This window comes from Moschus berezovskii, chromosome 26 (assembly GCF_049115385.1).
Source record: "Moschus berezovskii isolate FMDL1 chromosome 26, NW_MosBer_1.0, whole genome shotgun sequence".
NCBI lineage: Eukaryota > Metazoa > Chordata > Mammalia > Artiodactyla > Moschidae > Moschus > Moschus berezovskii.
Window position 1 is genome coordinate 15,959,300 of NC_142485.1, and position 14,412 is coordinate 15,973,711.

The following is a 14,412-nucleotide window of genomic DNA, read 5'->3' on the forward strand; positions in this document are numbered from 1 at the left end:
GGCATAAAAGTACCAATTAAATTTAGATGTTAACTTTCAAATTCACTGAGCTCAATAACGTGGATAATGAACACTAGATAAATTTGCCCAAAGAAAGAAAAGGGTTGTAAAGAAGAAAGAGAAAGCACAAGAGTTAGAAAACACAAAATAAGATGGTGGAAATCATTTTTTAAATACTATAAATATATAAACAAACAAAAAATTAAAAATAATATAAGGCACAATAAATATAAAAAGTCATTGATTAAAATACAGTTTAATTTTTAATCTAGCTAAAGACAGTTTATGAGTTACACTCAAACAGAAGAATTATAAGCAAAGATATATTATTCCAAAAAAGATTTTTTTTAACTCTTAGAGAAACTGCTTATTGACTAAAACATTTTAAAAATAATAACAATGCATTTTTAAAACCCTGTGAAGTTTGTGTACCTAATAATACAGACTGATACTATACCCCCATAAAACTGACAGAATTAGAAAAAAAAATTAAGAAACCCACAAACAGGTAGCAGAAAATCATAGTAAGTTATTTTTTTTACTAAACATTCCCTCCCTCAAAAGCTGGTAAAGGGGCTTCCCTGATGGTCCAGTGGTTAAGACTTCTGCCTTCCAATACAGGGGTCTTGGGTTCAATCCCTAGTGGGGGAAGTAAGGTCCCACATGCCTTGGGGTGAGGCCAAAAATTTAAAAAAACAAAGCAGCTGGTAAAAACAAGAGAGGAATTTAAGAATTTAGAATATTTAAAATCTTATATAGAAAGGAAATAAAGAAACCTGTGACCCCAAGCAGAGATTGAATATTCTCTTCAAGCACCAGTGGGACATTCATTTCCAGTAAGGAAGTCTGGACTGATTTCACACAACTGACATTTTAAATTAATTCACACTGATGGTAGAAAACGCAGGAAATGTAGACAGTTTAAAGTGCAAGACAAAAGTTATCTATAGTCTCACTCTGAGTTCAACTCTTTTAACTCTTCGGCATATTGCCATTCAGTCTTTTTCGAAATGTGCTTTCATACATGCTTTGCCTTTTCTTTTTTCTTTTTTTGGTAATAGTGATGTTTACTGTGTATTCCTTTTATACCGTTTTGTTCGCAACTAATGATGCTATAATTTACCGCTCTAGGACTTGACAGTCTCCCCAGAGTTTCTTTTCATCACAAAATCAGGCTAATGGAAAGAACATCCACTCTTCGGGATAAATGTGTGGTTCTTAGAAAAAGGGACTATTCATAGTGATAAGAAGTGTCCACCTTCTAGGTAAGTCAGCGAACCGGGCTACAGAACATTTTGTTGAACCGACGGAGAAGGAAGGCTTTAGAGTTGACGCAAAAACCAGATTCTCACGACCCGGAAAGGACCTACTTGCTAGCCCTCCTCCCCAGTTCAGAGCCAGCAGCGGCCCGGGGCGGGGGAAACCAGCCGGTTCATGCCTGGCTGACGCCTGGGACAACCGACACGCAGATCACACGCAGGGACCTGGGGCAGACGGGGTGCCAGATGGGGGCGGAGGATGGAGATCTGGAAGAATAAGCCATCATCCGGACGGGGCATCTTCCCTCCATTCTGGAAAGACAGGTGGAGTCGTTCTCTGCCCCGCCTGCCCTCCCCACACCCCCATCGCTAAATGCAGTCATACCTGTCGGGGCCCTGTGGCCTGAACCTGTCCACGAAAGGGGCCGTTTAAACCTGCAGCCGAGCTCAGGGTGGACCAGCCCGGGACCGACAGGCGTGGCAGTGCGGAGGGCGTGGTTGGGGGAAGCCAGGTCCTTCCCGATCTGCATTTCTCTACTTACTGCAAATGATTACAGGGCGTCGGGTGACCTCCCGGGGGACTAAAGGCCGCCGCCCCCAACCTCCAAAACCTGCAGAGCCTGGCACCCGGGAGCCACGCCCGCTGAGGGACCAGTGGGGGCGGGGTGCTTGAGAACGCCTGCTCTGGCTTCCTTCGGGTAATTCCTGTAAGTTCTGCTACATTCTTGGCACAAAATAGGGCTTGATACACTAACTATTGGGCTCCCCATGTGGCCCTAGTGGTAAAGAACCTGCCCACAAAGTAGGGAAGATGCTCTCTGTCCGTAAGTAGAGAAAATGCCCTGGAGGAAGGCATGGCAACCCACTCCAGTATTCTTGCCTGAAAAATCCCATGGACAGAGGAGCCTGGTGGGCGACCGTCCACGGGGTCGCGAAGAGTCAGACACGACTGAAGTGACTTCGCACGCACGCACACACACTATTACCACGATTTTTCCTTACGCTACAGTGCTTTGAGGCCCAGGATTTGGTTTTAAACAGTTCTAGGTTTAAAACCATGCCCAAATCCCAGTGATTAGCTATCTGGCTGCTTCGGAATGGGTTTACCACCATGAAACCTATTTCCTCAACTAGGAAATGGAATTAATAATATCTACGTTATGGGATTAAATTACCTAACAGATGAAAAGCGTTTAACCCAGTAGCACAGAGTCCATAGTTAAACCGTAGCAGTTAGAACTACCATTTAACATGTATTCCTTAGTCTTGCCTGTTTTTCCTCCTTTCTGCTCATACTGAACTCTTTCTCCCTCTCTCTATGTAACTCTTTTTTTAGAAGAAGTATTTCTTTAGAAACCACTTGGAAATCTATTCCTATCTGCCTTTTTTTTTTTATCATCTCTGTTCTTTTCATCCCAACGTGGTGAATCCATTCATAACTTCTAATAATGGGAACAGACATTTAAATAAATGTAGCAAATCATGAAGTTGCTAGCCCATATGTCCTTTGCTAGAAGTCATTAGAAGTGCAAAGAAAAGGAAAAGAACAAATAAGAGTAGATCAAGAGAGGCTTTGTAGAAGAAGCGATACTTCAACCTCATCTTGAAATATAAAATTTTGCAATCAGATAGTCCTGGGATTGAACCCCTGTCTGGCACTAATTAGCTGTGGGTGAGTTAACTAATCTGGCCAAGTATCAGTCTCCTCATGTATTCAATGAAGATAATAACACCCACCTCAAAGGGAAGTAGGATTAAATGAGTTCATAAACATGGGAATCCAAGGAGTTGATGATAATAAGTTATTGATACATGCTTATTCTCTTTCCTTCTGCTCATTACCTGTCGAATCCTCTCCATTACCTTCTTACTAACTCTTTCTTCCATTCTCCCTCCCTCTCCATCATTAGTTCAGCTGGGTGTCACCTGGACACATAATAAGCCTTCTAAGAAGTTACCAAGAAAAGTATGAAGCCGTTTGAGTTGTAGGTTGACACCATCTTAATCCATGGACAATTTCTATGGTTGCTGCTGCTGCTAAGTCACTCCACTCATGTCCGACTCTGTGCGACCCCACAGACAGAAGCCCAGCAGGCTCCCCCGTCCCTGGGATTCTCCAGGCAAGAACACTGGAGTGGGTTGCCATTTCCTTCTCCAATGTGTGAAAGTGAAATCGCTCAGTCGTGTCCGACCCTTAGCAACCCAACGGACTGTAGCCTACCAGGCTACTCCATCCATGGGATTTTCCAGGCAAGAGTACTGGAGTAGCTTGCCATTGCCTTCTCCGAAATTGTCTATAGTATGCCTTAAAGCATATTTTCCCAGCTTTTTGAAAAAAGTGCAATGTAGGGTTGAAAGATTTAGATCTCAACTAAAGACTGAGATGAAGTTTATCATCTACAACATCTTCTCAACCTACCAACCCTAAAGTCTCCATCACTTCTAATGAGGTTAGTGTATGACATATGCTCTTTAACAGTTTGATTCAGAACCATTTCTTCTTTTTAATGTTTACTTTTTGTCAGCACATTTGGCATTTGGGATCTTAGTCCCCAACTAAGTGATTAAACCATACCCCTTGCATTGGACATGAGGAGTCTTAACAACTGGACACCAGGGAAGTCCCCTGTGACCATTCTTTACCAAAGTTTTCCTGAATTGACAAATCCCAGTTTCCCAGGAGAGTTTTTGTTTTCAGTGATGAAGATTTCATTTCTTCATGTAAACTTCCATACGAAGAAGGCACAAGGAAAAGGAATTGTATTTGCTTCTCTAGAGCAGAAAAGACTGGCTAGAAGGGGAATTACTGGCATCCCGTGATGGAGCTGACCTGGGGACTGTGTCACTTTCTCTGATTCAGATTTCAAAGCCTGATCTACTCTCCCTCTAGGAATGGAGTCCGTCCTGGTTTCAGCTACAGTAGGTATACCATCTACTCATCCCCAGCCAGGTCCAGCCTGACCTTGTCTTCTTCCTGCCTTCCTCCCGCCAGGCAGCTTGCCTGGAGGCTTAGTCTTTTTAAAGCATCCCCTGATAACATTCATTACTGCCCCCACCCCACCCCCATCACACAGTGAGCCGGGCGCCAGGGACCACAACACAGTCCTTGCCTTCAAAGTGTTTACAATACGGTAGCCACCAAGGTACTTAGGGTAGAAAAGCAAGTGAAACTTAAGTATCATCAAAAAGCAACATGTGAATTTCTTCAGGAGTGGAGGAAAAGGAAATTCACAAGGAGCCTGGTGAAAATGGCTTCCTGATGAAAAGCCACTGTGCTGAACTGGTGATTCAGTAATTAAGACTCCACATTCCCAATGCAGAGGGACTGGGTTCCAGCCTGGTCCGGGAGCTAGATCCCACATGCCACAGCTAAGACCCTGAGCAGCCAGATAAATGCCTTTTCAGAAAAAGAAAAAGAAATCCACTGTGCCTTCTCCATTGTGTGTGTATTGGGGGGCGGGGGGAGAGAGCGGGTGAATAAAGGGGCTGACACCTGTTCAGGAAGCCCTTAAGGACTTGAACTTCCCAGGCAGGCAACCAGGCTGGGACTTTCAGCTCTGGCAATGCCTAGGGAGTGCCCTGGGCAAATGACTTAGCCTCTGGATGCCTCCATCTCCTCCTCCCTCAAATGGGTACAATAACAATATCCTCTCCTCCCTCCAAACTGTGATGAAGATAAAATGAGTTAAGATCTGTGAAGCACAGGGTACACCGTGCTTAGTAAATCCTAATCAGGCTTAAGGACAAGAGTTATTTGTGCCATAGTGTTCTGGCGCAGGAGACATGTACAAGAGAGTGGGCATCGTCCTGGAGTCTGTGTAATTAATGCTGCCTGGGGAGGAGCGTGTGTGCTCAAGACACCGTCTGGGCCGCCTTACATAATGTCAGCTTCAGGCAGAGTGCCTGTCATTGGCGCAGCTCCGAAAATACACATACACACGAGCATGCCCGCGAGGCGGGGCCGCAGGGGGTGCGGGCTGCGTGGCCCACGCCGCCTGTGCGCTCGGGCCCCCGGGTGCGAGACCGGGTCCCTGCGTGTCGCCGACACACGCGCACACGGACACCAGCCCCGCTTCGACGTGCGTGTCATGGCTTAAAAATAGATGCTAATCCGTCAACCGGTCTGCCAAGCCAGACCGAGGCGGCGGCGGAGCCATGGCCGTGGGGCTGCCTGCGCCTGCGATGCGCCTCCGGGACTGAGACCCGCGCCGCCTCCCGAGGTAGCGGGGCCGCGGCGGGTGGGCGGGCGCCGGGGATCGGGGCTGGGGGGCGCCGGGCGGGGGACGGGGGGCGCTTAAAAGGGCCTGGGAGCCCGCCGGCGGGGCCCTGCCGGGGCTCCCTGCCTCCGCGCCTGGCTGTCTGGGTTGGCGAGGGCTGGGCGACAGCCATGAACCTGTTACAAGCACAGTAGAGCGAGGGGGTGCGGGAGGGGGGCCGCGGACCGGGGCCCCCGAAAGCTGGCGGATGGGCTTGGAGCGCGTCCAGGGCCGGAACCGGGAGAAAGCGAGTGCCACGGAGCTCCCGCTACACCTGGGCTGCTTCCCGCTTCCTTTCCACGATTCAGCATCACACAGGCAGCAGCATTCTGTTCCCAGAAGAGGTTGTTTGGGAGCCAAGGGTGAGGTCTTTAGGCCTGCGGAGCGAAAGCAGATGATGCTAATGGTGATGCTGATGATGAGAACTGGGGTGGTGGGGATGATGGTCATGATGGTGAAAGTGGTGATGGAGGTGGCCGCGATTGCTATAGTGTTCTCTTTCTACACTCCTTCTGATCAGCCACTGGGAGTAAAAAAAAATCTCTCTTCCTAAACAACCCCTCAACACCCTAAGATCCAGCCTCCCCTCGCCAGTCCTGATCCTAAGACCCCTGCTTCTGATGCCTCGTCAGTGCTGGAGCTTTCCTGGCCCTGGGGGGACAGGGGGATTGGGGAAAACTGGGCCCCTGTTGAGACTGTGGGGGAGGGGTTGGGGGGGAGAGGGGCAGGACAGAAGATGGCCTCTCACTGAGGACCTTGCCTTGAGTCCCTGGGGCAGAAGACAGGAAAAGGAGTGGGAGGGGGATTCTTCAGAGCGGCCCACCTTTTCTGAGGGCCAGGATCACCATGCAAGAGAGGAGCAGGAGGAGGGATAGGAAGAGGAGCTAAGAGGCGCTGGGTGGGGGGTTGTTGCTACAATCCCCCCTGCCTGCAGCCCCCAGGACAAGTCTCAAAGGCTGGCCCCTCCCAGCTCCACAGCTCAGTGCGTGGTCCCCACTGTTCACAGAGAGTCAGGCACGTCTTCTTCAGCCCCTCACTGAGGACCCCCGTGTGCTAAATAGGGTCCCTTGATTTCACCAGCAACACAGGCGCTAGTTCCACACTCTGAGCCCCTGGGCCAGGCAGGAGCCCCCGTTTCTTCCCTTTCCTCCCTCTTCCAGCCCCTCACCCTCTGCCTCTCCCCACCCACACACCCACATACCCACACCCACACACGCACGCACACATACACACACAGTACTCCAGCCCTGCCTGGACCCAGAGAGATGAGGTTTAATCAGTGATACCTGTCATACTGACCAAGGAAGGCTGCTTTGCCTGTGGCGCCCAGATAACTGGCGCTTCCTTCCATGAACCTGGGTCTTCAGCGAGTGTTTTTCAAAAACTTCAGCTTCCTCTTTTCTACTCTTCCCCACGCGCCCCCATCCCCCCACCTGGACTTCCCAGAGCAGGCTGAGGGCTAAGGCGGCAGGAGGGCAGGAAGGGGTTAAAGCAGCCCATCTCCCCCACCCCCCACCCCACCCCTGAGGCCGGCATGGCTGTGTCACGGCCCCAGCTGCTGCTGGCTTCAGGCCAACTCCTTCTGGATGGATCCAGAACCTCTCCCCAAATCCCCCTCCCAGCTCCCCAGCCTGTCTGCCTGCAGTCCCAGGCAGATGAGACCCAGACTCGGGCTGGCAAGGCTTCCAGCACTGGGCCGTGCCATCCAGATGCCAAATGTGTGTGTGTGTGTGTGTGTGTGTGTGTTGACTCTGTGTGTGCAGAGTGGGGGCGGGGTGGTGGAGCAGACGCCCAGCAGCTGGGCCGCTGCCTCGGCCCGTAAACAAGAACATGTGATGCTCCCACCTCCTTGCCTGGCTGAGCCAAAGAGCAGGGCGACAGGAGCTGCTGCCGCTCAAAGCAGACGACCGTCCAGAGCGCCCGCCCCACCCAGGGCCAGACTTCACCGTCCTCCCCCAGAACCTCCTCCCGGGGCCGGGAAGGGACCCCGCCACCCCAGATCGCTCAGGCGTCTCTCACCCCCTCGCCTCTGCCGGCAGCTGCCACCTGGACACCCGCCCGGCCTCACCTGGCGCACCCCGCGGGCTGCCAGGCCTCCTGCCGCCTCCAAAATGTGTCCCGGCAACTGGCTCTGGGCTTCGGTGACATTCATGGCCCGCTTCTCCCGGAGCGGCTCGAGGTCTCCCGTCCGCGTGAGAGGCGCCCTGGAGGAGCCGCCCGCCGTCCAGCACCCCTTCCTCAACGTCTTCGAGTTGGAGAGGCTGCTCTACACGGGCAAGACAGCCTGTAACCACGCCGATGAGGTCTGGCCAGGCCTCTACCTCGGAGACCAGTAGGTACCGGGCAGACTGCGGCCACGGCTGTGTGTGTGCGCAAGAAGAAAGGATAAGGCTGGCAGAGAGGCGAGGAGTGGTGCTGTTGGTTCCACACTGAGCATGGAAGGGAGGGGGTACAAGGGTGGAGCGGAGGCTGGAGTGTTGGGGAGGGTGGACAGGATTAGTGTATGCTAAGTCACTTCAGTCGAATCGGACTCTTTGCGACCCCATGGACTGTAGACCTCCAGGCTCCTCTGTCCATGGGATTCTCCAGGCAAGAACGCTGGAGTGGGTTGCCATGCCCTCCTCCAGGGGATCTTCCCAGCCCAGGAATCAAACCCACGTCTCTTAGGTTGGACAGCATTACTGATAGACCCAATTCTGGACAGACAGGCTCTGTTCGAGTCATCATGTCATTCATCTGGCACAACGCGTTAGCATTTTCATATGCTAGTGCTGTGGGCTGGTCATCATGGATGATTGATCAGACCTTCCATCTTTGTGCCCTGGGAAAAGGCTATCACTGGGGCCAGGAACAGTGGTTGGTAAGGCGAGGGGTGCCCCAGGTGACACTAATGGTAAAGAACCTGCCTGGCAATGCAGAAGATGTAAGAGACATGGGTTTGATCCCTGGGTCGGGAAGATCCCCTGGAGGAGGGCATGGCAGCCCACTTCAGTATTCTTGCCTGGAAAAGGCTTTGGACAGAGGAGCCCGGTGGGTTACAGTCCACAGGGTCACAAAGGGTCCGACTGAAGCGACTTAGCACATACAACAAAACGGGGAGGGGTGGACCAAACCAAGGCACAGAGTATGCAGAGGCTCTGCCAGATGGGGGCGACAGAGAGACGGGAGTCAAAGAGAAAGGAGGCCCTTCAGGTCTTTTCTGAGAGCTTTAGAGCCTACAAGGAGTTTTTCACAGGCTTTTTCTCTGTTACTTTTCACGATAGCCTGGTGAGGTAGGTACCACTATCCCCCGGTTACACAGGAGGAATTGGAAGCTCAGATAAGCTGGGACTGGCCCAAGGTCCCACGGGTCATAAAAAGCAGAGCCCAGGACTTAGAGGTTCTAGTTCAGGATGCTTTCTGTTCCAGGAGTTGGCACTAGACAGGGCATTCGATATGACCCTGTTGGCATGAGCTGAAGGCTGTGAACCACGGAAACCCCTGCAGGTGACATCCACAGGGTAACCATGGGCTTGGAATAACTGGCTAAACACAAGAAGATTCTGGGCATCAGAGAGAGTCTAAACGGGAAAAGGACTTCCCTGGCTGTCCAGTGTTTAGAACTTCCTGCTTCCACTTTAGTGTGCACAGGTTCTATCCCTGGTTGAGGAATTAAGATCCTGCAGGCCGCATGGGACAGCCAGAGAAAAAAAAAATTATAAAAATAAAGTAATGGGGGAGTAGTGAGAACCATAGCAATTCAAGGTTATCAGGTTAAACGTGAGCTGCTCCAACAAGCCGTCCAGTGTCCAGATCCTCCCTGCCACGTCCAGACCCATCCACTAACCTCCTCTCTCTACCTGAATGCCCTGGTGTGAAGAAAACTCCTCTCTCCCAAGATGCCCCAATCTTTGTCCAGCTAGATTCCACCATTGGCAGGTACTTCTTTCCATGAAGTACAAACCCTGTTGATCTTTCTCACGGAGATCAAGTATTAATAAAAGCCTATGGCCTCCGAGCATCTTTCAGTATGTTATCAGGGCTGCGGTTTGCCCATCTCTCCGTCTTCTCTCCCCCAGGCCAAAAATCTCTCCAGGACTCCCCAGCTTTGCTCCAGGACAAGACTCAGAGTTAATGCGCATATCGGGTCCTCAGGAAGGGAAGGGAAGGCCTGGAGCCAGTGGTGTTGGCCGGGCGGTGATCAGGGTACCAACCGGGGTGTCTGGTTCCACTGCGCAGCCTCACCGCCTCTAACCTCCGCTCCTCAATGTAGGGAAATAGCCAGCAACCATCGGGAGCTGCGTCGCCTGGGCATCACGCACGTCCTCAACGCCTCTCACAGCCGGTGGCGAGGGACGCCGGAAGCCTACGAGGGGCTGGGCATCCGCTACCTGGGTGTCGAGGCCCATGACTCGCCGGCCTTCGACATGAGCGTCCACTTCCAGGCGGCCGCCGACTTCATCCACCGGGCGCTGAGCCAACCAGGAGGTAGGAAGGGAGGGGAGCGAGGCGGAGGCGTGGACCCAAGGACACTGAGTTAGAGCAGAGCCCAGGGCTCTGGGTGTGGAGAGAGAAAGAGACTTGAATGATGTGATCAGATGCTCAGGAAAGAAAACTGTTCTCTCAACCATCTTTTCAATGCAATCCGTAAAAAGAAGGAAATAATCCCAAATGTCGGGAGAGTGGCAAATTGCCCATGGGCGGGAAAATTATGGGAGATATATTTTTTTAATTCTTGCCTTCTTTACATATTTCTAGACTTTCTAACGATTCTTGCTTTGCCTGTCTTGCTTTAGTGATCAGAAATATATATATATATTTAAGATATAAAAATATTTTATTTTTTAAAGTAAAAAGTATTTTATTTAAAAAATATAAGATGTATTGGGACTTCCCCAGTGGCTAAGACTTTACTCTTCCAATGCAGGGGTGTGGGTTCAATCCTCGGTTGGAGAACTAAGATTCCCACATGCTGTTCATCACAGCAAAAAAAATAAGAAAAGATTTTTTTAAATAGGAAAAAATATATACTGATCACCCACACACCCCCGCCCACCCCCTCCAGAATGGACTGAGGAAGGGCCAGGTTAGACACAAAGGATTTACCATGGATGCACTCAGCGAGTATCAAGCGGAAACTCTACTTGGTACAAAGCTTGGTTTTGCATTAATCTTGAGTCTCTCCCTTCAAGCTCTTTTTTTTTAAAGCTCTATGTTAGTTATGTTTTAAATACTTATTTGTTTACTTATTTGGCTGTTCTGGGTCTTAACTGTAGCATGCGGGATCTAGTTCCCTGACCAGGTCTTGAGCCAGGGCCCCCTCCATTGGGAGCTTGGAGTCTTAGACGCTGGACCACCAGGCAAGTCCGTCTTCGAGCCCATTTTGGGTTTATGGATGCTGAACTGCTACAGGTTTTCCATGTCTTCCCGTCTGTGTGCCCCCGTTTGCTGGGATTCAGATTCTTACCATCCGCCATCTGTGCCTCCGAGCATCTCTGCTGACCCGTCTTCCGCCTCACCTGCCCCCAGCCTCCTCCAGCCCAGCTCACGGTCCCCCAGCTGCCTCTCTCCGTCTGTCTGTGTTCACAGGGAGGATCCTGGTGCACTGCGCCGTGGGAGTGAGCCGCTCGGCCACCCTGGTGCTGGCCTACCTCATGCTGTACCACCGCCTCACCCTCGTGGAGGCCATCAAGAAAGTCAAGGACCACCGAGGCATCATCCCCAACCGGGGCTTCCTGAGGCAGCTCCTGGCCTTGGACCGCAGGCTGCGGCAGGGGCTGGAGGCATGAGGGGTGGGGGAGGGAGGTCAGGCCGGGCCTGTGGGTCCCTGGATCCCAGCTGGACGGTGGAGGCCCAGGGGGCAGGTGGGGGGGAGACCGAGTGAACCCATGCTCTCCTTAGAGGGCTGGGACATGGCCCCAGACCACAGCTGCTATCTGTTGTGAGGGGATGGGGAGGGGTGAGCCAGGCAGGGTGACAGTCACCTAGCAGGGAGCTGGCCAGGGAGGGAGGCAGCTAGGGTCCTGGATTCCAGGCAGGGTGGTCCCAGAGATTCAAAGCCCCTTCCCCTCTTTGTGCTCAAGTGTTCCCCTCCCTCTCCGATATGGACCCGCTCTGCCCTGTGCCCCCACGGGGACAGTCAGGGAGGCGGCAGGCACAGCTGTGATGATGTCGAGTTGTGTGGGGCCAGGAGCAGAGAGACAGACGGTGACGAGATGGTGAGAAAAGCTAAGAGAGAAGCCTACAGACTTGTTACTCCAAACACGGCAGGAAGAGGTGTGGGAGGTTTGGCGCCGTGCCCGCGGGCGCTGGTCGTGGCCCCAAAACAGCAGAGGTGCATGACTGCGAGTCTATCACTGATCACTCGCTTACTGGATCCAAGCGTCTCCAGGAAAAATAAAAATGGTGAAAACGACGCGAGCCTCTTGAATCACTGACAGCTTGTCTGAGTCTGCAGTCTTGAGGGCAGTCCCTGGCTCCCTCCTAAGGGTCATGAGCGCCCACCAGCCCTAATGCCTCCCGCGGTTCTTAAGGGGGATCATCCCTGGCGGCTCGGACAGTAAAGGATCCGCCTGCAATGCAGGAGACCGGGGTTCGATCCCTGGGTCTGGAAGATCCCCTGGAGAGGGACATGGCAACCCACCCCAGTATTCTCGCCTGGAGGGGTCTACGGACAGAGGAGCCTGACAGGCTACAGTCCATGGGATCGCAAAGACTCGGACACGACAGAGCGACTAACGTTTCCAGTTTTTAAGGGAGTGTTCTCCCAAGTCCGATTCCACATGCCTGCTGTAAGGGATATCTTGTTATTTCCATTTATGTCCACACGGGGACAGCAGAGGACCAACAAGTTGCGGCCTGGACTCGGCACACTGTTGTCAAAGCTTGAAACAGGTCCCTGTTCGCAAACTCCCGTGTGTAAGAAATACTAGGGTGGCCCAAAAATGCACTCAGGGGTTTCCAATCCCGAATGAGCTTTTTGGCAAACGCAATATAACTTATTTTCAAAAAGGCAGCTTACTTTCTATATCAAGTCCCCCATTCTCGTGGAAGAGCAGAATATTAATCTTAAGTCAATCCCAGCCCTAAATCATGGGTTGGGTTTTTGCCTCGTGCCAAGAAATTGGAGACGAGGGAAGGGGAGGTGATGTGATCGCTTCCTCTTCTAAACTTTCCAGGTTTTCCTCCGAGGAGGAAACATAATCCCCCTAGTAAATCTAGTCCAAAAATAGAGTCAACCACCAGAGCGAATAGTAGGGTCTTTTTTAATATTCCAACTGCTAAACTGCCAGCCACCACAGCCTTCTCTTTTTTTTTTTTCACCACATCCTTCTTTTGAAAAGGGTGTGTTTCCCAGAAATTCCCTGGCAGTCCAGTGTTTAGCACTCTGCCCTTCCACTGACAGAAGGTACAGGTTCAATCCCTGGTCAGAAAACTAAGATTCCCGTGGCAAAAACAAACAAACAAAACGGGCGGTGTGTTCCCAGAATATCTGCATAAGTGGAAGAAGAGGATGGGATGTAAAAGGAAGTGGAAAATACAGGAGAAAGATCACTTAATATAACGAAAGCATAGAGTCTACCCCAAAGTACAGAAACTCAGAAGCTCAAAGCTCAAAGATGCCTTCACAGATGAACGATTTCCACTCTCCACAGGCATAAATAAACTGCTTTTTCAATAAGTCATTTGATGATAGTTAGCAAGCATTTATTTGCTTGGCCATTTTTTTTTTCTTTTTAACTGAAGCAAAGAGAGATTATGTTTATTTATTTATTGACCACACTGCAAGGCAGATGGGATTTTAGTTCCCTGACCAAGTATTGAACCCATGCCCCCTGCCTTGGAGTCTTAACCACTGGCCCACCCAGGAAGTCTCTTGCTTGGCCATTTTTGATGGTCGGGAATCATTACATGTTACTAGCTCTTAGTGTTAGAAAGCTCTCATTTGACACTTGCATCCCATAATCACATTACAATGGTGGGAAGATGGGGCCAAAAGATCTGACAGCTAGGACCCTTGGCCCCAGCACACAGCCATGAGGGTGTTGGTGATATTAATTTACCTTTCTCCCCCAGCTCCTCTGTCCATGGGATTTCGCAGGCGCGAATAATGGAGTGGGTTGCCATTTCCAGGGGATCTTCCTGACAGATGGATCCATCCCAGGTTTCTTATGCCTCCTAAATTGGCAGGCAGATTCTTTACCGGTAACACCACCTAGGAAGCCATATATTTATAAATACATAATATATATGTATAAATATATATCTATATCTCCCATATATATGTGTATATATATATGTATCTCCCATATATATGTGTATATATATCTCCCATATATATGTATATATTATTATTATTTTTAAAAAGCCATATTGTGGCTCTGACCCAGGCACTCCTCTGTCTTTGCAGATATTAAGTCATTTAATCCTCATTAAAAATCATGTGAGGTGATTTCCTCGTCAATGTGTAGAAACAAGGAAATTGAGGTTAAGCAATTTTCCTCAGGATAAAGAATTTGCCTGCCAGTGCAGTAGATGTGAGAGACATGGGTTTGATCCCTGGGCTGGGAAAATCCCCTGGAGTAGGAAGTGGCAACCCACTCCAGAATTCTTGCCTGGAAAATCTCGTGGACAGGGGAGCCCCAAGGGCTCCAGGCCATGGAGAGTCAGAGAGGACTGAGGACACGATACACTCAAATAGTACGCAGAAGAGCTCAGATTCCAACCTGGGAGCTCTGGCTCCGGCATCTACATGTGTGGCCATCACACTGGTGTACGTCCCTCCACCTCCACCATTTAAGGTTACGTGTGTGTTTGGGGGACCTACAGGGGTCAAGAGACAGAAGGGAAGGGCACAGCTTGGTGACCACACAGAATCTGTTCTCCCCTCCAAGGGGGGCTGAGGGGGACACCTGTCA

At 50.8% G+C, this 14,412-nt stretch overlaps 1 protein-coding gene across 1 annotated transcript; it reads left to right on the plus strand.

The window, feature by feature from the left end:
• Positions 1 to 5,195: 5,195 nt before the first annotated feature.
• DUSP26 (dual specificity phosphatase 26) lies at positions 5,196 to 11,910 on the plus strand. Its single transcript, XM_055416580.2, has 4 exons — positions 5,196 to 5,479; positions 7,555 to 7,847; positions 9,768 to 9,982; positions 11,084 to 11,910. Exons 1-4 carry the CDS (start codon positions 5,363 to 5,365, stop codon positions 11,281 to 11,283), a joined length of 825 nt encoding a protein of 274 aa, XP_055272555.1. The 5' UTR covers positions 5,196 to 5,362; the 3' UTR covers positions 11,284 to 11,910.
• The last annotated feature ends 2,502 nt before the right edge of the window (positions 11,911 to 14,412 follow it).

Bases quoted from the DNA above. Each gene is read 5' to 3' on its own strand.
- DUSP26 (XM_055416580.2), top strand. From the start codon at position 5,363: ATGCTAATCCGTCAACCGGTCTGCCAAGCCAGACCGAGGCGGCGGCGG. The intron at 5,480-7,554 runs GTAGCGGGGCCG...CTCTGCCGGCAG, and splicing joins GACCCGCGCCGCCTCCCGAG to CTGCCACCTGGACACCCGCC. The intron at 9,983-11,083 runs GTAGGAAGGGAG...CTGTGTTCACAG, and splicing joins GGCGCTGAGCCAACCAGGAG to GGAGGATCCTGGTGCACTGC.